Here is a 21,110-nt window from a genome sequence, read left to right as displayed (position 1 = left end):
GTTCACTAGGGACGAGCTTCTAAAGCAAAGTCACCTGCTCAGAGGCTGCGTGGGCCTTCCTGGCTTTTGCTGGAAACCACTGCTGTGTTACTTTCCAAAAATTTGTATCAGCATCTCCATTTACGAGTGAGAGTGCCTCTGCACCTCTGTCGTCATTGAGTGTTTTTATTTATAAATTATTTTTTGCCAATTTTATAGCTTAACAGGGTGTGTCATATTGTTTTTATTTTATTTTATTACTTGTGGAGACAATAGTCTTCATTTCTTTTTTTTTTTTAAATCTATTTCATACTTTCCCTTCTGCGGTTCATGTTCTTTGCTTTCTTGTGCCCTGGAGAAAGTCCCCGGTTTGACTTGCTCCTGCCTGCCCGAGAGGGTGACAGAGACTTGACGGGCCAAGTCTCGCTGGCGGCAGGCGGAGCCGGGGAACCGGGGATGCGGGGGGCAGAAACGATCAGGCTGCATCGCTGGCCGTTGAGAGGCTCCGGGCTGCGGGGCAGGGCGGGGGCCGGCCACGGACCCTCTTCTGGCCGAAGTAAATATAGCGCACTCAGGTGGCCGCTGATCATGCTTATTGGTGGGCCTAATATCACCAGCGAAGTCCCTCATAATCTGCAGTTCGCCGGCTGTGACAGACGTCGGTGTCGTCTGCACCGGGCTCGGGCTCAGAGTGTGCAACACGGGCCTGCGGTCCGGCGGCTCCTGCTGCCCGTGAGCGCCAGCTTGCCCGTGGTCTCTCTCCAGCCTGCGCCTCACAGCCTTCTCATTCCCCGACGCAGGCACCCCCGAGCAGCGTCCTCACTGGCGTGAGCGCCGCCAGGCTGATCCTGGACGAGGCCGCGAGGTTGCTGGCATGCTTCTGGAAGGTCTTGCTGCCCACCGACGGCCAGGACACGCGCCTCTGCGAACAGGTGGGTGGTGGCCCGCGGAGGCAGAGGCTCCGGGGGGCCGCCAGGCGGGTCCCCGCTGCCTCCGCGTCCAGCCCAGGGCCGAGCCCGCAGCAGTTGTGTCCTCCGCTGGGGACACAGAGGGGCGCAGGGAAGCCTCCGTGCTTGCTGAGTGACGCGTCAGACACCGCGCTGGCTGCTGAGGCCTGTTCTTCCTCCGTCCCCTGGTGCCCGGCAAGGGGCCTACAGCCTGGACGCGACCCCGGCCCCATGCTGAGCACGTCTGTTTTGGGAGGAACCCTGTCCACATTCTACACACGAGGAAACTGCGGTTTGGGCAGGGAGGCACACACTCAGGATGCAGAGCCGGGTTGGAAGCTCCAGTGTTGAATCCCAAGGACAGACTTGTATTTGATAAGCTTTTAAGTCCCAAGTTGTCCTCATGGACTAGCTTATTCCTTTCTGTTCAGAATCTCTTTCATTTCTGATGCCTTTTCTCTGGACTGTCTTGATTCCTTTTGATAGCTTTCAGCATCATGTTTTAGTGGGCTTTGTAAATCTATTTTTACTACTTAGAAACTAGTTTTGGCTTTTTTTTTTTAAGCCAATGAAAATTGTTTATCATAAAGCCACTGAAATTTCCCTTAAAAGCTAGACTTGACACTAACTTGAACGTGACTGAATTAAGAACAGTTGCTCCCACCCCGTCCTCGTTTGCATCTGCCCTGGCACAGCTCAGGAGTCAGAGCAGATGCCGGCCCTGGGGCTTCTGTGGTGAGTTCAGTTCAGTTCATTCGCTCAGTCATGACCAACTCTTTGCAACCCCATGGACTGCAGCATGCCAGGCCTCCCTGTCCATCACCAACTCTTGGAGTCCACCCAAACCCACATCCATCGAGTCGGTGATGCCATCCAACCATCTCATCCTCTGTCATCCCCTTCTCCTCCTGCCCTCAGTCTTTCCCAGCATCAGGGTCTTTTCAGATGAGTCAGTTCTTCACATCAGGTGGCCAAAGTATTGGAATTTCAGCTTCAACATCAGTCCTTCCAATGACTATTCAGGACTGATTTCCTTTAGGATGGACTGGTTGGATCTCCTTGCAGTCCAAGGGACTCTCAAGAGTCTTCTCCAACACCACAGTTCAAAAGCATCAATTCTTCAACACTCAGCTTTCTTTATAGTCCAGCTCTCACATCCATACATGACTACTGGAAAAACCATAGCCTTGACTAGACGGACATTTGTTGGCAAAGTAAATTTTTTGCTTTTTAATATGCTGTCTACGTTGGTCATAACTGTCCTTCCAAGGAGTATCTTTTAATTTCATGGCTGCAGTCACCATCTGCAGTGATTTTGGAGCCCCACAAATAAAGTCAGCCACTGTTTCCACTATTTCCCCATCTATTTGCCATGAAGTGATGGAACTAGATGCCATCATCTTAGTTTTCTGAATGTTAAGCTTTAAGCCAACTTTTCCACTCTCCTCTTTCACTTTAATCAAGAGGCTTTTTAGTTCCTCTTCACTTTCTGCCATAAGGGTGGTGTCATCTGCATATCTGAGGTTATTGATATTTCTCCCGGCAGTCTTGATTCCAGCTTGTGCTTCTCATGATGTACTCTACATATGAGTTAAATAAGCAGGGTGACAATATACAACCTTAATGCACTCCTTTTCCTATTTGGAACTAGTCTGTTGTTCCATGTCCAGTTCTAACTGTTGCTTCCTGACCTGCATATAGGTTTCTCAAGAGGCAAGTCAGGTGGTCTGGTATTCCCATCTCTTTCAGAATTTTCCAGTTTATTGTGATCCACATAGTCAAAGGCTTTGGCATAGTCAATAAAGCAGAAATAGATGTTTTTCTGGAACTCCCTTGCTTTTTCGATGATCCGTAGGATGTTGGCAATTTGATCTCTGGTTCCTCTGCCTTTTCTAAAACCAGCTTGAACATCTAGAAATTCATGGTTCATGTATTGCTGAAGCCTGACTTGGAGAATTTTGAGCATTACTTTGCTAGTGTGAGATGAATGCAAATTTTGGCATTGCCTTTCTTTGGGATTGGAATGAAAACTGACCTTTTCCAGTCCTGTGACCACTGCTGAGTTTTCCAAATTTGCTGGCATATTGAGTGCAGCACTTTCACAGCATCGTCTTTTAGGATTTGAAATAGCTCAACTGGAATTCCATCACCTCCGCTAGCTTTGTTCGTAGTGATGCTTCCTAAGGCCCACTTGACTTCATATTCCAGGATGTCTGGCTCTAGGTAAGTGATCACACCATTGTGATTATCTGGGTTGTGAAGATCTTTTTTGTACAGTTCTGTGTATTCTTGCCACCTCTTCTTAATATCTTCTGCTTCTGTTAGATCTGTACCATTTCTGTCCTTTATTGAGCCCATCTTTGCATGAAATGTTCCCGTGGTAACTCTCATTTTCTTGAGATCTCTAGTCTTTCCCATCCTATCATTTTTCTCTCTTTCTTTGCACTGATCACTGAGGAAGGTTTTCTTATCTCTCCTTTCTATTCTTTGGAACTCGGTATTCAGATGGACTTATCTCTCCTTTTTCCTTTGCTTTTCGCCTCTCTTCTTTCCACAGCTATTGGTAAGGCCTCCTCAGAGAGCTGTTTTGCTTTTTCACATTTCTTTTTCTTGGGGATGATCTTACTCCCTGTCTCCTGTACAATGTGACAAACTTCTGTCCATAGTTCATCAGGCACTCCGTCTATCAGATCTGGGCCCTTAAATCTATTTGTCACTTCCACTATATAATCATAAGGGATTTGATTTAGGTCATACCTGAATGGTCTAGTGGTTTTCCCCACTTCAGTTAAATCTGAATTTGGCAATAAGGACTTCATGATCTGAGCCACAGTCAGCTCTTGGTCTTGTTTTTGCTGACTATATAGAGCTTCTCCATCTTTGGCTGCAAAGAATATAATCCATCTGATTTCAGTGTGTGTGAATACCATGTCATATTAGGTCAAGGCAAGCACCCACTCCAGTAATCAGAGAAGCCTTCCTGGAAGAAGCAGCTTGCCAGTTAAGGAAGAGTTCAAGCTCTTTCCTTGATAGTCTGATAGATATTCCCTTCTTTATCTAACCTATAAATTTTTGGCCAAGTCCAGCAGGAAGGCAGAAGGGAAATGTGCATTCCACGTTATCACCTATCTAGTTACCTTCTCACCGCCCTCGGAGCTCCCAGCCATGGCAGGGAAGTAGCAGTGAAGTGGCTCTTGGCTCGGAAGGTTCTGCTGGGCCTGTCCTAGGGCATCCCTCTTGGGATCCTGGGCAGGAACCCGGGTGCACCAAGATCGGGGAAGTGCATGTCCAGTCATCACACACGGAAATCTGTGCGTGGAGTGGAGATGGCCTGTGGGAGAGGAACCCCCCCCGCCCCGAGCTCCAGCTCCACACTGGCCTTGCCTTTCCTCCTAACCCTCCAAGCTCATTTCCATCTCAGGCCCAGAAAACAGAAGTGCTCCCTCCCTCTCAGATCTCAGCTTAAATGTTACTTCAAGGTCAGAGAGGACTTCCGATCAGTCAGTCCTAGCACTCTCTTCAGTTTCATCCTAACCTTCACCTTACGTTATAGTTACATATTTGTTTAATGTCTGTATCTCTCTGTTCTCCATGAGGGGCCATGTCTATTTTGTTCATGTTTTTGAATGAATGAATAATTTCCTCTCATCCTTCTAAACTAGTGTTTGCTCATCTGATTTTTAAAGCCTATGTCTAAGCTAAATATTTCACCCTTGATACAATGTTTTTGTCCTCAGTCAGAGTAATGTCTGTTAAATAGATGGAATGCACTTCTTATCTCTCGTCCCTGTGTGTGTGTATCTGTGTGTATAAATACAAGTTATTGGCACGTTCGTCTCCCCCACAAGCAAATTAGTCTACGTTCGTCTCTCCCACAAGCAAATTAGTCTAGGGGCTGGTCCGTGCTTCTGAGGGTCTGCACCTTATTTCCAGGGGCTTCTCAGTTGACTGCTTGTGCTCACTTTAGCATCACAGAATTTTAGAGCCAGAGAAAGGCCCTCAGAGATGCTCCGATATGGCTGCTGGTACACACAGACCCCCTGTGTGGCGTTAAATTGCCTCTGGCCACTTTTCTGTCCCTGCCTGTGTTTCACACAGTGCCTTTCTCTTGGTGTGAAATCTGTGTGAAGCAGATTTCCAAGTTTCCACCAGCAGCTCCAGTGGTTTTTTTTTGTTTTTTTTACTACCTGGTGTTTTTTCTGAGTGTCATTAAATTGCCTTTTGCATCTCCTGCAGCCCCTCGGACTCCTCTGCAAAGTGTGTATCACATGTATAAGTTTATCTGAGAAAGTTGTGGGGAGAGATACAAATATGTACACGTATTTGTTTATAAAAATATTTATAGGGTGGGAAGAACTGAGACATTTACATAACCATATGTAAAATAGATAGCTAATGAGAAGGTGCTGTGTATATAACATGTAACACAGGGAGCCCAGCCCGGTGCTCTGACGACCTCAAGGGTGGGGTGGGATGGGGGTGTGGAGAGGAGGGGACACGTGTGTACTTAGGGCTGATTCCCACTTTTGTATGGCAGAAGCCAACACAATTTTAGAAGGCAGTTATCCCCCAATTGAAAATATATTTTTTTTAAAAACGTGAAAAATAAAAGACTATTCACTTCGGTCAAATAAACTGTCCAGGGGAGTAGCCACCTGGACCCTCTAATTCTGGACTTACGTTATGCTTTCAATCCCAGCATAGCCCTCCTCCTGGCAGGAAAATCACTTTCATTTTTGAAGTTTTACAAGAGATGCTGAAAAATAAGACATGATTTGTGTGGACTAAAAAAATGTTTTTAAGAGAAAGGATAAACAGTAATAGAAGAGTTATAGGGGTGGGAAGGAAGAGGATGGAAGAACAAGGATAGAAGGTAGATTTCTCTGACTGATCCTGCTTCATAAATTTCACTTTGAAACTCTATAAATGCTTTATATAAGTAAAAATTAAAATGGGGGGAAAAGCAACTTTAAAATATTCAAGATAAAACAAACCAACTTTCCTTATATAATTGAAGGCATAACCACTCAGAAGAGGAAACATTTCAAAAATTCCCTGGTGGTCCAGTGGTTAGGACTTTGAACTTCCACTTCATGGGGCACAAATTGGATCCCTGGTCAGGGAACTAAGATCCTAGAGGCCACATGGCCAAACAACGGTAACATTTCAATGACAAACACAGTAATTTAATTATGTTTTCTTAGTGGAAATACTGAAAGAGCAGGAACGAACTGTCAAAAAATTTATAGTGTTTTTAATAAATATATTGTTAATAATATTTGTATTGATGTTTTGAAATTACTATTTTTAATCATAGTATTAAACAAATAACTTATGTTGAAATTTTTACTATCAGGGAAGAGAAATGCATATATATGAACTCCTTATGTATTTTCTATTTTTAAAATTTAGTAGTTCTCTTTACTTAAAAGACTGTGAAAATGTCCAAGCCAGGACCAGGGAGCACGCCTGGTGCCAAATCGTGGTTTCTAAGTACCTTTTTTTTTCCTAAAGGCAATTAGAACTCCTTGGTGAAATGGCTTGATTCCAGGTCTGGGGCAGGATTTGTACATCGTGAGCTCAGAACCGCTTTTCATCCTAAGAAAAAAGGGAGAGGAGAGAGAGCGAAACTTGCAGATGTGCAGGGTTCTCAGATCGCGGTCGCTGGACAGGCAGCACCAACCCTATCTGGACACTGGTTGGAAAGGCAGGTTTTCAGGCCTCACCCAAGACCTACTGAAAAGCCTGGGGCTGGCCCCAGTGATCTGATTTTACGAGGCTTCTTGGTAACTCTGAGACCCACTGGATTGAAAGGAGCTGGAGACATAACAGTCAGATACAAAACATGAAGTTCATTTGGATGCTGAATCTAGCCGGTTGTTTTAAAAAAATAATAAAAATAAAATTATGATGCAATCAGGAACATACCTACCGACATCTGTTTGGTGATCTGAAGCAGTCATGCTCATTGTTTTAGATGTGATAATGACCTTGTGGTTTTTTAAAAAAGAATCTTTTTCTTCTAGAGCTGTATACTGAAATATTTTGGGGTAAAACATGATTGGGTTCTAGGATTGATTTTTAAAAATAATTTCAGACGGAGGACAGGGAGGGGTATGGATGAAACGAGTCTGGCCATGAGTTGATCGCTGAAGCTGGATGGGTATCTAGTGGTTCGTTCTCCTGTTCTTTCTACTTCTGTAAATGTTTTGAGATTTTTCATTTTAAAGAAGAATAACAACCAACTGGGAAAAACAAAAAAACAGTTTGAGAAGTCGGGCAGCACAGTCGTTAAGTCAGCTCTGATCTCGGCGCTGTGGCCCCGAGGAGGAGTTGCTCTGTTGCACGCCTGCATGGTGTCAGGGACTCTGCTATCACTCGCATCTCTGCTTATCCCTTCCAGGAGCCTCCAGAGGGTTAAGTATTGTTAGTCCCATTTTTCAGAAGTAAGAACTGAAGGGGAATCCCTGGTGGTCAGTGGTAAAGAATCCGCATGCAGTGCAGGACATGCAGGTCTGATCCCTGGGTCGGGAAGATCCCTGGAGAAGGAAGTGGCAACCCACTCCAGTGTTCTTGCCTGGGAAATTCCATGGACAGAGGAGCCTGGTGGGGTACAGTCCATGAGGTAGCAAGAGTCGTCACGACCGAGTGACTAAATCACCCCCAAGAACTGAAGCTCACTTGCTCCATCATCTTAGCATCTGGAAGCAGTGGAGCTGGCCTCTGGAGCCCCGCTGTTTTCCCCCTGGCGCCTTCATCCTGTGACAATGAAGATTTTTAGCTCATAGAGACAGCAGACACTTATATATAATTCCTTGTCTTCAGTACTGGATAGAATTCAGGGTGTTCAGGGTGTTTTGAGAGCACAGATGAACCCACCACTTGGCAGATGGTCTCACACCTACTCTGAGCCAGTCACTGGGGAGCCAGAGGGGAGAACTGAGTTCTGCCCTCAGGGAGCTTGTAGAGTAGGTGGGGAAACAAACAAGTAATGACCTATTACAATCCACTGTGAAGTGGGAAATGTTAGGGAAAGCCCTGGACAGATGGGCACCCAGAGGTAAGCAACCGAGGCTGTGGTGGGGAAGGGTCTCAAGGAGGGCTTCCTGGAGGAGGTGCTATCTGAGCTGACTTTAGAAGGAGAGGTAAGGTTAGGCAAAAGGTGAGCAGTAACTGTTGTCCCTGTCTTCAGGGAGCCTCTCCTCTGAGCCTCTGTCCTCTGCAGTGTGACAGAAGGGTCCGGCATCGTCCCTGTTTACAGATGTGGACCCAGGGCTCTTGAGTGAAGAGTGACCTTGTCCCAGAATGTGTGGCCTGCAAAGCCGCGGTCAGAGCAGAAGTCTCTGGGCTCTCAGCTTGAGGAAGAATCAAAGAAAACCTCGTGTTTTAATTAGGATCTGCTTTGGAAGCACTGTCGAAGTCCGTGTAGCTGACACGATTGGTTAATCTTAAAAGTAGGTTAAAGCAGGGAATCAAAAAATGATACATACCTTAAACATCTCAGTTTAACTTAAAAACAGTTCAATGTACATTCATTTGCCATTCTTTTGATGTTGGGCCAGGGCCTTTTCTTTGAATATGGGTCTGCTGATTGAAGTTCCCCATCTCCTTTCTTTCATAAACTACATCCATAATGTATGTCTGTCACTTCCAATTTCTGTTTCTTGAAGATGAAGAAAAAACTTAGGCACTTGCGAAGCAATTTGAATGTAGAATTCTCCTAGACTGTGTTCCTCCCACACCTTTTAGAGTTGACTCACCCACACCTAATTTGGCAGAAATGTGGTTTTTTTTTTAGTGACTTGCCTTTATCAGGTCTTCCCTGAAACATATGCAGGTTTTCTTTCAACCATTTCTGTCTTTTCAGGCACATATTTCATAAGCTTACTTAAAAATTAAATCACACAGCTGATTACAGAGGCCGTAAACAAGTTTGGGGACAAACTAAAGTGATTCTCCGTAAGGGGGCAGCCTGCCGTCTTCTCTCCTGGGAGCAGAGGTGTTTCAGTGTCGCACGGGTGGCCCGCGCCGGGCACCTGACAACCCGGCTGTTTTGTGCGGGAGGGAGTGCGTGTAACCCCACGCACAGCTCAGCGGCGACTAGGCAGGAGAGCTGGTGCGTGCGTGCGTGCTGAGCCCCTTAAGTCCTGTCTGACTCGGTGGGACCCCATGGACTGCAGCCCGCCAGGCCCCTCTGTCCATGGGATTCTCCAGGCAAGAACACTGGAGTGGGTTGCCTTGCCCGCCTCCAGAGGATCTTCCCAACCCAGGGATCGAACGCGCACCTCATTATGTCTCCTGCACTGCAGGCGGGTTCTTTACCTCTCGTGCCATCAGGGAAGCCCGAGAGAGTCACCAGAGTGTGCATATTTCACCTTAGGGGCCTGGGAGCTGTGGGTTTGTCATCCATCCACTTTCTCCCCATATCTGAAAAAAATCAAAGCAGGATTTCCTAATAGATCGTACTCCCCCAAATAATATCTTTATATCCTCTTTGTAAGATGTAAGCATTAAAAATAAATCAGCATTATAGTTTTTTGGGGAAAAAAACTCAATTCTGAAAAATTAAAAAAAAGAAAAACAAAATATTCCAAATCCCATCTCTGAGAAATGGAACACTCTAACATTTTTGTGATGTCTCTGTCGTCAGATGGTTTAGACATCTTGATATACACGCCTATGGATAGAGATGTATGCGTTCAATTTTGTGAAACTGGCGTGCCCTGGTACAGAGGAGCTGTTCTGGGCTCTTGTGTCACTAATTAGGATCATCTCTCAATGTCAGTAAATCAAGTCCTACAACATCATTTTTAATAACTGCGAAATTACTCCGCTGTATATAAGTACCGTAATTAAGTTACCTAGATCCCTATCGAAACAAAGCAGGTTGTTTATTTCGTCCTGCCGTGAACAGTGCTGAGGTGAACGTCCTGGAGCCAAGGCCTCTTCTTGGGCCTGCACTGCCCTCCTTGGGGGCGACTGTCCGAGTGTAGACTCGCTAGGTTGGAGGCTTAAGCGCATCTTAATACCCGCTGCGTCTCTGTGGGCCTGGGTGCGCCCTGGGCTGCCCTGGTTCGGTTCGCAGCTCCGCCCGCGGCCCTGGGGGCACGGTGCCTGCACACTTGCCGCCATCTGAACGGCAGCATGTGGCTTCCAGCTTTTACTCAAATACCTTTGTTTGGAAGGTTGAGTGCTTTTTATATGGTTTTGCAGTTCTTCCTATATGATCTGACATTTATATTCTTTGTTCTTTTTTTTTCTAAATCCCCTTCTCTTTAGACAGGAGAACTGAAGGCAGAGATCAGCAAACTCCACAATAAACTGTTTGAACAAGACAAGAAGTTGCAAAACACCCTGAAGCTGCTGCAGCTGAGCAAGAACCAGGAGAAGGTCATCTTTGACCAGTGTGAGTGGCGGTGGGGTGGCCGCCGCGTCCGGGCCCTGGGCTGTCCTGACGCCTCCTGCGTTTGGGTTTCCTTCCGTCCTTCACCCGGGGTCCTCCAAGAGCCTCTTGACGGCACAGCCCCTGCCAGACCGTGGGCTGCTGGCCCATCAACATCCTTACCTTACAAGGGGCTTTGTGGGCCAGACCCAGGAAGGAGCATCGGTGATCACAGGGTCCCTCGTGTGTTAGGTCCCTGTGGCTGAGCAGAGCGACTGGGAGGTGGGGAGACCTCTCGGGGGGCTGTACAGGGCCGTGGAGGGGCGAGGATGGTGTTGAAAGCTAGTAGGGAGGTCGTCCTGGCAGAGTGGCGGATGTCTGTGGGGCTCTGGCCTAGGAGTTCAAGTCCCTGGTAGAGAAGAGGGGCGCTGGAAGGGGCGTCCGCGTGGGGGCAGTGCCCCCGAGGTCGTGGCTGCGGGCCGTGTGGCTGGGCCAGGTGCCTGGAGCAGCGAGGAGTCCAGGGAACACGGCTTCACGGCGTTAGCAGTGCCCTGCGGCTGTTGCCCAGACAGTCCCAGGCACGGGAGGTGAACCCTGCCTCCAGGAGAGCAGGTTCCGGAAGTGGGTTCAGATGGGTAAGTCACCGCAGCGGATCCAGGGACCAGAACCCAGCGCCGAGTCCTGGGTCGGGGAGCCGTGCCTCAGATCACCCCTTTCCTGCGAGACTGGGAGTAAGTGACTTTAGCTCTCCGAGCTCTGGAGTCCTTGCCTCTAACCAGAGACGGAAATTCCAGAGGACTCAGACTGGCTGATGGGCCTGGTTCTCATCACAACTTCATAAAGAAGCGCCCCTGTTTTCTCCTCTGTGAGACAGGGATGGGAGTGGTGTCTCAGCTCTCGTGTACTTCTTCCTGGGACAGAACGATGCTCCATAAGCATTAGTTCTCTGCCTCTTTTATTCCATGAGGTCAGACTGAGTTCTGTGCATGGAGGTGGTGGCAAACCGTTAACCTCCGATGAATTGTGGCATCTCCCCTGCTAAGACGGCGTCACCATCTCCGTATTTCTCCCCACGGCCTGACCTGGAGTCGGTCTCGCCCGCGGAGAGAGCTCACCCAAGGTCGCACAGCGAGTGGGCGGCTTGTCCAGGCTTGTGAGTGCCCCCAGGGCCCCGCGGCCTGCCTGCCTCTCCCAGGTCTGCTCCGGCTCTCAGGGACTAGGTGGAAGTTGGGGGAAGGTCCCCACCTCTCCCTTCCCCACCTGGGTCAAGGTGAGCACGCCATCTCTGCTCAGAGTCTGCCGGGAAAGGAGGGGACAGGGTGAGTGTGAGGCCCTCCCCGTGATGCCGGGGAGCGCCCCCTCCACTTGCCTCCCCAGTCGGCAGGAACCCCTGGGGTGCTCACTGAGGTCGCAGCTGAGAAACCTCCTGTCTCCGCTGGACGCCGCCGAGGCTGGGGTCTTCGGTGGAAGGGGTCGAGCGCTGTCAGGCAGGCCTGGGCTCTAGGCACGCCTCTGCCCGGGGCCAGCCCTTCCCCACTCTGCCCCTCGGGCTTCTCACCTCAGTGGGGCTTCTGGCTCGGAAGGTGGGCGGTGCTGCTCAGATGCGGGACCCCTTCAGACTTGGGCCACGTGAGACGTAACTCTTTTGATACTTTTACTGCCATGATACATAATCTTCTCGGGGTCCCAGGCCCCGTGGCGAGTCTCAGGAGAGGTGAGCTCTCTCCCCAGAAAGATGCATACATCCGTGTACACACAGATTTGCACATGGTTTCCAGGGATTTCGGATGCCCAGAAGCATGACCCTGGACCCAAGTTAAGACCTTCTGCCCTGTGGCACGGGGCTGGGGTGGGCAGCGTGGCGGTGGGCCCCTCTGAGATTCACTGCGCCCAGTTAAAAACCAGGCCCCCACCGTCCGTGCCCGCCCCCGGCGTCACAGGTGGCGGGCGGGCTCCCTCACCTCCAGAGGGAAGTTTTTGTGAGGCAAGAAGTGAATCTTTTCTCAAGGCCACCGCCCGGCACCTCTTCGGAATAGCCAGCAGGGAGTCGGTCTCAGCCTCACTGGCCAAGGACCCGGTCCAGAAGCCTGTGTGTTCTCCCCGGGCGTAGATGGAATCCCTGGGCATCACGGAGGCCTGTTGAGGGCGAGTCCTGATCCGGCCGTCTCCGTCAGTGGTGGCCTTCCCCCTGCTCCTGGCGTTTGGGGGACAGACTTCCTTTACAGCCGTGCCCCGAGGCGGGCCCTCCGCCGGCCTGTGGGTTCCCACGTGCTGGGCCTCCGCCCGCAGCCGTGGAGTCTAGGGAGCCACGAGGTGGTCCCGCCCCACCCGCTCCTGGAGCGTGCTGCCGGCGCGGGGAGCCGCCCCGTGTCCGTCCGTCAGTCCGTCCTCCCTGTGGTCAGGCACTGGCCCCCGGCCCTGGCCCGCACACCTGGGTTTGCTTGGAGCGGGCACTCCCCATTCCCAGAGCGGCGGCTCCGGGGGATGAGGGCTCCGAGACAGGCGCAGGCCTCTCCCCTCGTGGCAGCACGGCCCGGCCCGTGGAGGTGGGCTCGGGGGTCCCCCTGGGCCTGCCGGGCCTCGGTTTCCATCCGTAACGTGTCGCACGCCCTGCCTTCCAGCGTCGCATGGGGGGTGGCCGAGGCTTGAGGAGGGGCCTCTGGCCCGCCCGCTCCGACGGGTCACTTGGTCCCGGGCGTGTGATGAGGCGGACACCTCTGGGGCTGGAGTCCGCCGCCCCGCCCTTGGCTTCCCCTCCGTCTTGGGGGCGTCGTGTCTGATCACCCCGCTCTCTGCTCTCTCCGCAGTGGTTGTGACGCACAAGGTCCTTCGGAAGGCCAGAGGGAACCTGGAGGTAATGCCGCTTGGAGACCCTCGTGCGGAGGACGGGCCGCGGGGGTGGGCTGGCGTGCTGTCCTGCTGAAACACGAAGGGACACCCGTCCGCTGCGTTTTTCTGCCAGCAGTGCGTGGAAAGTTTCGCTTTCTCCTGCCCCGTTTTTGACGGTTCCTTTAGCTATTGGTGTGATGTCCTTTTAACCTGTGAGAAATGCAGCACGCGGTGCCTGACACATAGTGGGCATTTGATAAATATTTCATCATCGTCTGGTCCTATCAATATTTACTGATCAAACAGCATGTCTTTGAAAGCAGTTTCAGAGCTTCTCACCTTTAACGCTGTCAGGGACTGTACTCCAGACACCCTCCATGTGACCTGAAGTTCTCATTTTTCTCTCCCTCCCTTCTCCTAGCTCAGGCCCGGGAGTGCGCACCCTGGAACATCCAGTCCCAGCCGACCAGGCTCCTGAGGAGAACTTTGAGCCAATAAAGCTTGGGGTTCCCGCTGAGCTCGTCCTGCCTCTGTCATGGGTGGGGCTCCTGCTTTGGAGGGGCGAGGGGCTGTGTGACCTCTTCTGGATGCCCACCCACCATCGTGTTTTCTAGCCAGCCTCGAGCGGTCCTTCAGAAATCCGCCCCCACCCTGGGGCCTGCAGAGCGAAGCCGCTCCATCGCTCAGTCCAGTGCTCACCCCGAGGCCTCCCTGGAGGTGGGGACGCTGGGGTGGCCTGGACCACTCGTGTGTTCACAGGACAGCCGAGTGAGCAGTCCAAGGTCCTCAGCTCCCTCCTGTCGTTCCAGACCCCGAACTGTGCCCCCCGCTGCTACCCCGTCAGCTCCCGAGATGATGGTGGTGGAGGCGACGTGGTCGCATCCGCTGGAGGCCTGGGGTTCAGGGAGGCAAGCCTGGGCATACGGGTCGGCCTGGGCCCCCACCTCTGCTTCTCACCAAGTGATGGGCAGGTCGGTGGTCAGCAAGGACCGTCTCTGCTTGGCTTCCTGTCCCCTGAGCTTTCATCTTGAGAAATACTTGCGCACATGTGCCTCAGTACACTCCAGTGTGGGAAAACTCAGATTTAGTTATAATGTGGCGGCTCCTTTTTCTGGAAGTCTCACAGCTGAGTTCCTCAAAGGGGGCTCCGAACAGCCCACGAGGTGGCTCGGCAGGGTGCTCTGGAGGGAAGAGGAGGCCTGGTTCTAGACCCAGTGGTACGCTTCTGTCCTCAGCCGATACACCTGTAAAATGGGAATTGCCCTTCTTTAGCCCAGACCCGGTCACGCAGGTGTTCCTGTGCCGTTTGGAAGTCACCAAGCAGTGAGAGCCTTTCCAAGAATCAGTGTCTGTCAGTGGCGGGTCTCAAGCAAGCTAGGAAGCCCTGTTTAAGGTTCCATGGTGATGTGCACAAAAGCGGAGATGTTGGTGGGGATGGGGTGGGGGCTGGGATGCTGGCGGGGCGGGGGTGGGGATGGAGGCGGGGGCAGGGATGGGGGCGGGGATGGGGGTGGGGACAGGGATGGGGGTGTGGTCAGGACTAGCCTCTGGAGCCAGCCTCGGATTCAGATGGAAACAGGGCACCAGTCTGGCAGCTTCGTCGCTCGTTCTGAGCACGTGGCCTGGCACGTGGTTGGTGCTCAGCTTGTGGGAGCTTTCTGGAAAGGCCGTGAGTGGAGGTCATGGTCCATCCCTGACCCTTTGGGTGGTAAACCCTGGACGCCTGAGAGCAGGGGCCTCTGGGAGCCCAGCTAGCTGTTGGCCTCAGTCACCCACAGCTTCTCAGGAGCTCAGTAAGCCAAAGCACAGCACCTTTTTATCCCCCTTGAGAATCATGTAAAACATTTCCAACCTTGGGCTAGCGAAGGCCCTCCCTCTCTGGGGAGGTGGAGGAGCAGCCCCATGAGCTTGGACTGGATTTGGGCCAAGAACATCCTCGGCTAATAGGGATGATTTGAACCTTGGAAAAAGCTCCCTTTGTCCCCGGCGAGTTCCTTTTACCAGCAGCTGATTCAGGAGGCTGTGAAGCCTTCTTCAGGACAGGCATCCGTTTCCCGGCTCAGCGAAAGGAGTCACCAGGTGTGGCTGAGGAGCTGCACCCGAGAGGCACCCGCAGGGAACAGATATTCCGAGAGGCGGGGCCAAGACGCCGGCCCTGCCACGGGCCCTGCTCGCCCCCCAGGCTGGCGCCCACCTGATGCGCAGGAGCCACGCTGGGCATCATCTCTTTCATCTGCACCGCCTGCCCGTTTCACAGGCGAGAAAACGGGTGTAGTGTCACTGGAGCAAGTGCTGGAGCCAGAATTTGAGCCTGGGTCTGTCGAGACCCGTTCCCAAAACAGTCCTGGTCTCTGGACTATACCCTGTCTCCCCGAAATGCCAGCTCTTCCAAAAAAGTGCAGCCCTCCCCCGCGTCACGGCCCGAGGAGCCTCCTCTCATTCTGCCCTTTCCAAACAGACGGGCCCCAGAGACGCACAATTGAATTCCTTGACCCAGCAGCCCCGAGACCTGCTTGTGAACAGGCCGTGCAGGGGAGAAAGAGTGATCTTGTTAATAAGTCCTCCGAATGGTGGAGGCAGGGAAACCTGCCTGGGGGCTCCCGACCCTGCCAAATTGCCTCTTCAATCTTGGCCATATTTTAAGCCTTAACTCAAAAATTCAATTATCACAATGACTCATCCCGTGCCCAGAGAAGCCCAGGACGCTGCCCTGGGGCCGGTCGTGTTTACCCCTTGCTGCAGATGGCTTCCCAGCTCGCTCTGCTAGGCGCCAGGCGGGGTGGGCCTGGGCGCGGCCCTGGAGGCCCCAGGGTCTTGCTGTGGCCTTCGGGGCTCCTCATAGAACCTGCTTCCGTTCCCTCACCTGCCAGGTGATGGCGGGGAAGGGTAAAGATTGACAACGGCTAACTGAGGGCCGCCCGGACCTCGGCCAGGTGGCTGGGGTTTGCCCGTCCCTTCCTCCCTGAGGGTTCTGCCCCGGCTGGCAGCCTGTGCTGGAGGCGAGCTCGCCACCTTGCGCTCCCCGCCCTCTGTCCTGTCCCACCCACAACCCCAGCCTCTCTATCGGCGCCGCCTCCCGAGGCCGCTCCTCACTCACTTGCGGATGCTCCACCTTGGACCCTTCTCTGTCTCCTGGACCACATGCTGCAGGATCCTCCCAGCCGGCCTCCCCGCGCGCACCCACACCCTCTGCAAGCGTTCCCACACCGTAGCTAGAACAGTCTCTGAAATGTGGAGGTGATCCTGTTATCTCCCTGGTGTGAAATGCTGAAGGCTTCCCATCGTGGCTAGCGTCCCTCGCGGGCCTGGGTGTGCTGAATCCCGCCGGTTCCTCCTTCCCTGCCAGCTGCCCGACTCTCAGCTCCCATGCTTCAGCCTCACAGGACTCCCCCACCTCCAGCCACAGGACCTTTGCACATGCTGTCCCCTGCCTGGCAGGCTCCCATCCACCTCTCTGGCTTCTCTTGTTTCTCTTGCTGGTTTTGGCCTCAGAGCCTGTTCAGAGGGTACTTTCTGACCGGGAGCCCCTACTGTGCGCTGTCCCAGTTGATGAGTCCCATCACTGGCGCTTGGCCACGCCTGTGGCTTTTATTGTCTAAGTGTGATTTGGGGGGGAATTGTGTCTCCCCCATCCCTAGCTAGGAGGTCGAGAAGGCACAGAACGCATGTGGTACTTCCTCCAGCCCCCAGTGCCAGCCACAGGCCAGCAAATATATCCAGTCACCAGACACTCCCAAGGCTTCTCTCACCTCCTCCTGGAAGGACTCAGACCAGTGGGAAGAGCAGACAAGGGTGAATGACGAGGCCAATAGGGAAGGCTTGTTCAGCAGGTCCCGTGGCCGGACGGGCAGTGTAACACAGTCACGGGTGAGACCTCGTGGGGGAGATGCTGCTTCTCTCGGGGGAAGGACTGGCCGGGTCACAGAGCGGCCTGCCCAGGGTCACACGGCCAGTCGGCGGCGGGGCTGGGTTCAGACGGAGGCCCGCGGGCTGCAGGGCCAGGTCAGTACGGTACGTGCGAGGAGGCGTGGGGGGTGGGACGTGGTCCCCCCGGCAGGGTGCAGGAGTTTCCTCCACGTCAAGGCCCAGTCTCGTCCACGGCTTGGCCTCAGTCTCTGCATCCCGAACGGGAGACGGGGCCCTGGAGCCGCCTCCAGCGCCCGCTTCCATTCAGGGCTCCCAGGGCTCTTTAAGCTCGTTCATTTCGACCCAGTCTGGGGGAGCGGCTGCCCCCACCTGAGCTCGGAGGGCAGCGCTGGGCCTGGGGAGCCCCTCTCCTGCTGGATCGCGCCGTTAATAAATCCAGCCCGTGGTTGCGGCCACCCTCCACGGTCCTCTCTCAGATGCCAGCAGCGCCGTGGTTGTTAACAGGCATTCCCACGAGTGCTTAATTAAGGTTTTCAGCTTTTGAAAGAGCCCCTATTTGTGTTAGCGCTACTTTTCCTGTTAACAAACCAAACCGCGAGTGGCCCCGGCTCCTCCAAGGCGCGGGACGGCGTGATGGCCGGCGGCGGGGAAGGAGCGAGGGCCGTCCTGACTCTGACTCCAGCAGGGCCGGCGGTCACAGACGCGGGGAGCCGGGTCCTGGGGCTCCGTGGCTGCAGAAACCGATGGCCGGGAGCCCGAGTGTGTGTGTGTGTTTTCATTCTTGCCTTCTTCTCTTGAAGCTTCAGTTTTCTCTGCAAAATGGGCAAGCTATGATTTTGGCTTCCATTTCACCGTGGTTCTCTCCGCGAGGGTCACTTTACTTCGATGGCACTGGTGTTTCTGGGAATTCAGTTTCTCCTCTTCTCCCTCAGACGTCTTACAAGAACCAGCCCGCAGGCAAGACGGTTTCTCATGGTGGGCGGAGGGGATACTCGGCACAGGAAGGCCTTCAGAGACCCTCGTTTTTTATGAAATTCACCATCTTCCAGCCCCCACCTTCACCCCGGCGGTATGGCCCCGTTCGTGGAGGGGACACGGCATGGGAGGGTGTTCTCACCCTCCTTCAAGTTGGGCAGAGAGTTACGGGGCTGGGGGGGGGGGGGGAGTTGCCTACACTCCAGGAGGAGGGAACAGTCTGCAAAGGCACCAGGCCCTGGGGAGACCTGCAGTGGTGCCCTGAGGCCAGGATGTCGGGCATGAAGTTGTTAGCGACAACAACGACAGCGTCGTTGGGTGCTGGCCCCTCGCCCACCGGCTCGGGCAGCCCTGGGCACAGTTGAACGTGGACCCCTGAAGTTGGGGCCTTTTAATCTGTGGCCTTGGGCACCAGTGGTGATTATCCCGAGGAGAGGAGGAGAAAGCGTGGGGACGGAGGGAAGGGAACAGGGGGATGAAGGCTAGGGGTGGGCTGGGGGCGGGGCTCAGTTCATCTCCGGGTGAGCGAGCTGTGGCCGTGGGGATGCAGAATCCTGCCCTCTTGTTGCTGTGGCCGTGGGAGGCCCCCCCGCCCTGGGGACCTGCCGGGACTGTGGTTTCATCTGCCCGCTCTGGGTCTCGCCCTGGAGTGACCGGCTGACCCGGCTGTAGGCCACCGTCCCCCGGGAAGCAGGGCCACATGGCTGTGTCGGAAGGACGAGGAATCCAGCCCCGTGACCCTGGGGAGGGGTCTGACCTCTCCCTGTCTCCGTTTCTCATGTCCTTGTCCCCTGCAGGCTCCCTGTCTTTGAGATCGGCCCCTTCTACCCGCTGGAACCGCAGTCCCAGAGGATTCCTCCCTCTCACTGCCTCTCAGCAGCCCAGCCCGCCCTGCTTCCTTTCTTGACCCCTCCCCATTCTGTCCTCTCTGCACCCGCCTCCCCCTGCTGACCCCTCATGGGGTCCCCTGCCTCCTGCCATTGCCATTCCCCTCCGGCCTCTGCACCCAGCCAGGGTGAGCTTGGCCATCACAAGCCCCCTCGTCTCACTCCCTGCCGGCACACTTGCTCTGGAGACCACGTGCCCCTTCCTCCTTGGCATGCAAGCCCTCCCTGGTCTGACCCCAACCTTCCTCCTTCACCCTCCTATTTTTAAGAGATATTTATTTATGTGGCTGCGCTGTGGCCTGCAGGATCTTCCTTGCAGTGTGCAAACTCTTGGTTGCGGCATGTGGGGTCTAGTTGACCAGGGCCTATAGTCTTAGCCTCTGGACCACCAGGGAAGTCCTCATCCCCCGGGTCTTTGGGCGGTGCCCCTACCCCCAACCAGGCTTGCTGCGCTTCTCATAGGCCCTGGAGGTACCTCCTGTTCTCTGCAACCCTGGACTTTGCACATGCGTCTCCCTGATCCTCAGCCTGACTCACTCTACTCATCCTTAAAGACTCATCTCAGGGGTGATTTCTGGGCCTCCACGCTCTAAGCCTTAGTTTATCCCCCTATAAAATGGGCACGATCATATTTCCCCTTGGAACTGGAGACAGACAGGATTTTAACTGACTGCAAGCAGTTAAGTTAACAGAGATGAAAGAAGGGATCCCAAACGCTAACGGTACCTTGGCTGCATTTAACAGTAACTTGGCTGCATTAACAGAGGTATAGAGTCCAGACAAGGGAGGTGAATAGTCTCACTCTGCGTGTGGCCTGCCGTAATGCACTGAGAGCCTTGTGGTCATTTCCCGTGACTTGCTTTTGGAGGGATGTTGACAAAGTGGATTACATCATTGATACTTTGACCATCCGTTTTCCATTCATCAAGCATGTGTATGTCACGTGACCCACATACACTGTCACAGTCATAAGCCATTACGTCCTGTAACAGGAGCTCACAGTCTGTTTGGTATTGTAATAATAAAAGGAGGCCCCTGGTAGGCAGAGCCGTGTCCCTCAGAGATGTCTCATGTCTAATCCCTGAACCTGTGAGTATTAACACGCAAAGGGGAATTTACAGATGTGCTCAAGATAAAAACCTTGAGCTGGGCAAGTTATCCTGCATCGTCCAGGTGGGACACGCTAATCACACGAGTCCTGAAAAGAGAAGGACTTTAACCAGTCACAGTCAGAGAGATGCGGCAACAGAAAAAGGTTCAGAGAGGGAGGGGCTGGCTTCGGACGGACGGCGCCAGGGGTCAAGGAGTGCAGGTGACTTGGAGGAAAAGGCAAGGAAGTTGATGCCCTCCCAGAAACTCCAGAAAGGAGCACCGTTCTGCTGCTCCCTTGATTTTAGCTCAGTGGGATCCATGTCAGATTCCCAATCTCTGACAGCAGCAAAAGGAGTCTATTATATTAAAAATACATATATTTGCTTGGCTGCCTTGGGTCTTAGTTGGGACACGAGCGTTCTCTAGGTGCGGTGCTCGGTCTTGGGGTTGAATCTCAGGGGCTTGGTTGCTCTGCGGCACCTGGGAGCCTAGCTCCCTGACCTGCATCCCCGGCACTGTAAGGGGATTCTTAACCACTGGACCAGCAGCGGTGTCCCGACGCTGCTTTGAATAGTATGGATACAATCATGAATTTAGAAACCTCACACTCTGTGCATGCGGTGGAGTGATTTCTTAATGACAGGACCCACCCAGTAGGTAGCCTGGGGGTGAGTTCCTGGTCCCTGGAGGTGTGATTGTGATTGCAGAAGTGCCATTGGGGGTGTCGGAGAAGGGATTCCTGCCTCCCTGGGCAGGTGTGGGACAATGGGCCTCCTCGAAAGAGCCTCCGGAAAGTGGGGTCTGAGCTGAGTGGCCCTGGGCTGAGGAGATGGTGGTTGTGCCTGCCAGCTGGGAGACCTCTTCGTCACCCCATCACCACCCGCCGCGTCCTCCCCTTAGGCGAGTTATATATGGTTCCAGGACTTCATTACTTCAGAATGCTTCTATGTAATGCACTGAAGGAATTATTGAAATGTGTAATTACAGTGTGCATTGTAATATAAAACAAGTCTATTATATTCATTTGATGGAACTGTGCTCCATAACGTCTCTTCTAACATAAAAGATCCCGCCATTAGAGTGTTATATAGCGTGGTGATAATTGTCTTTCTGCAGCCGGTTCCCACGCTTCCCTCATGATGCCTCTGCCGG

The 21,110-nt window shown here is 53.1% G+C and overlaps 1 protein-coding gene across 7 annotated transcripts in view; it reads left to right on the top strand.

Moving 5' to 3' along the window:
* Nucleotides 1-13,809, top strand: part of CDK5RAP2 (CDK5 regulatory subunit associated protein 2) — a 175,220-nt gene extending 161,411 nt beyond the window's left edge. For 4 of the 7 annotated variants that reach the window (XM_065946988.1, XM_065946989.1, XM_065946986.1 and 1 more), the window contains 4 exons: nt 780-911; nt 10,206-10,332; nt 13,116-13,162; nt 13,564-13,650. In XM_065946988.1, the coding sequence (XP_065803060.1) occupies nt 780-911; nt 10,206-10,332; nt 13,116-13,162; nt 13,564-13,635 (378 nt within the window). In that variant the 3' untranslated portion in view covers nt 13,636-13,650. Of the gene's footprint in view, nt 1-779; nt 912-10,205; nt 10,333-13,115; nt 13,163-13,558 lie in introns of all 7 variants that reach the window. The other 3 variants (XM_065946987.1, XM_065946992.1, XM_065946990.1) reach the window with 3 other exon arrangements.
* The last annotated feature ends 7,301 nt before the right edge of the window (nt 13,810-21,110 follow it).

This window comes from Muntiacus reevesi, chromosome 10 (genome assembly GCF_963930625.1).
Source record: "Muntiacus reevesi chromosome 10, mMunRee1.1, whole genome shotgun sequence".
Taxonomy (NCBI): Eukaryota; Metazoa; Chordata; class Mammalia; order Artiodactyla; family Cervidae; genus Muntiacus; species Muntiacus reevesi.
The sequence above is the reverse complement of the archived record's forward strand: the minus strand, read 5'-3'. Positions and strand labels throughout refer to the sequence as shown.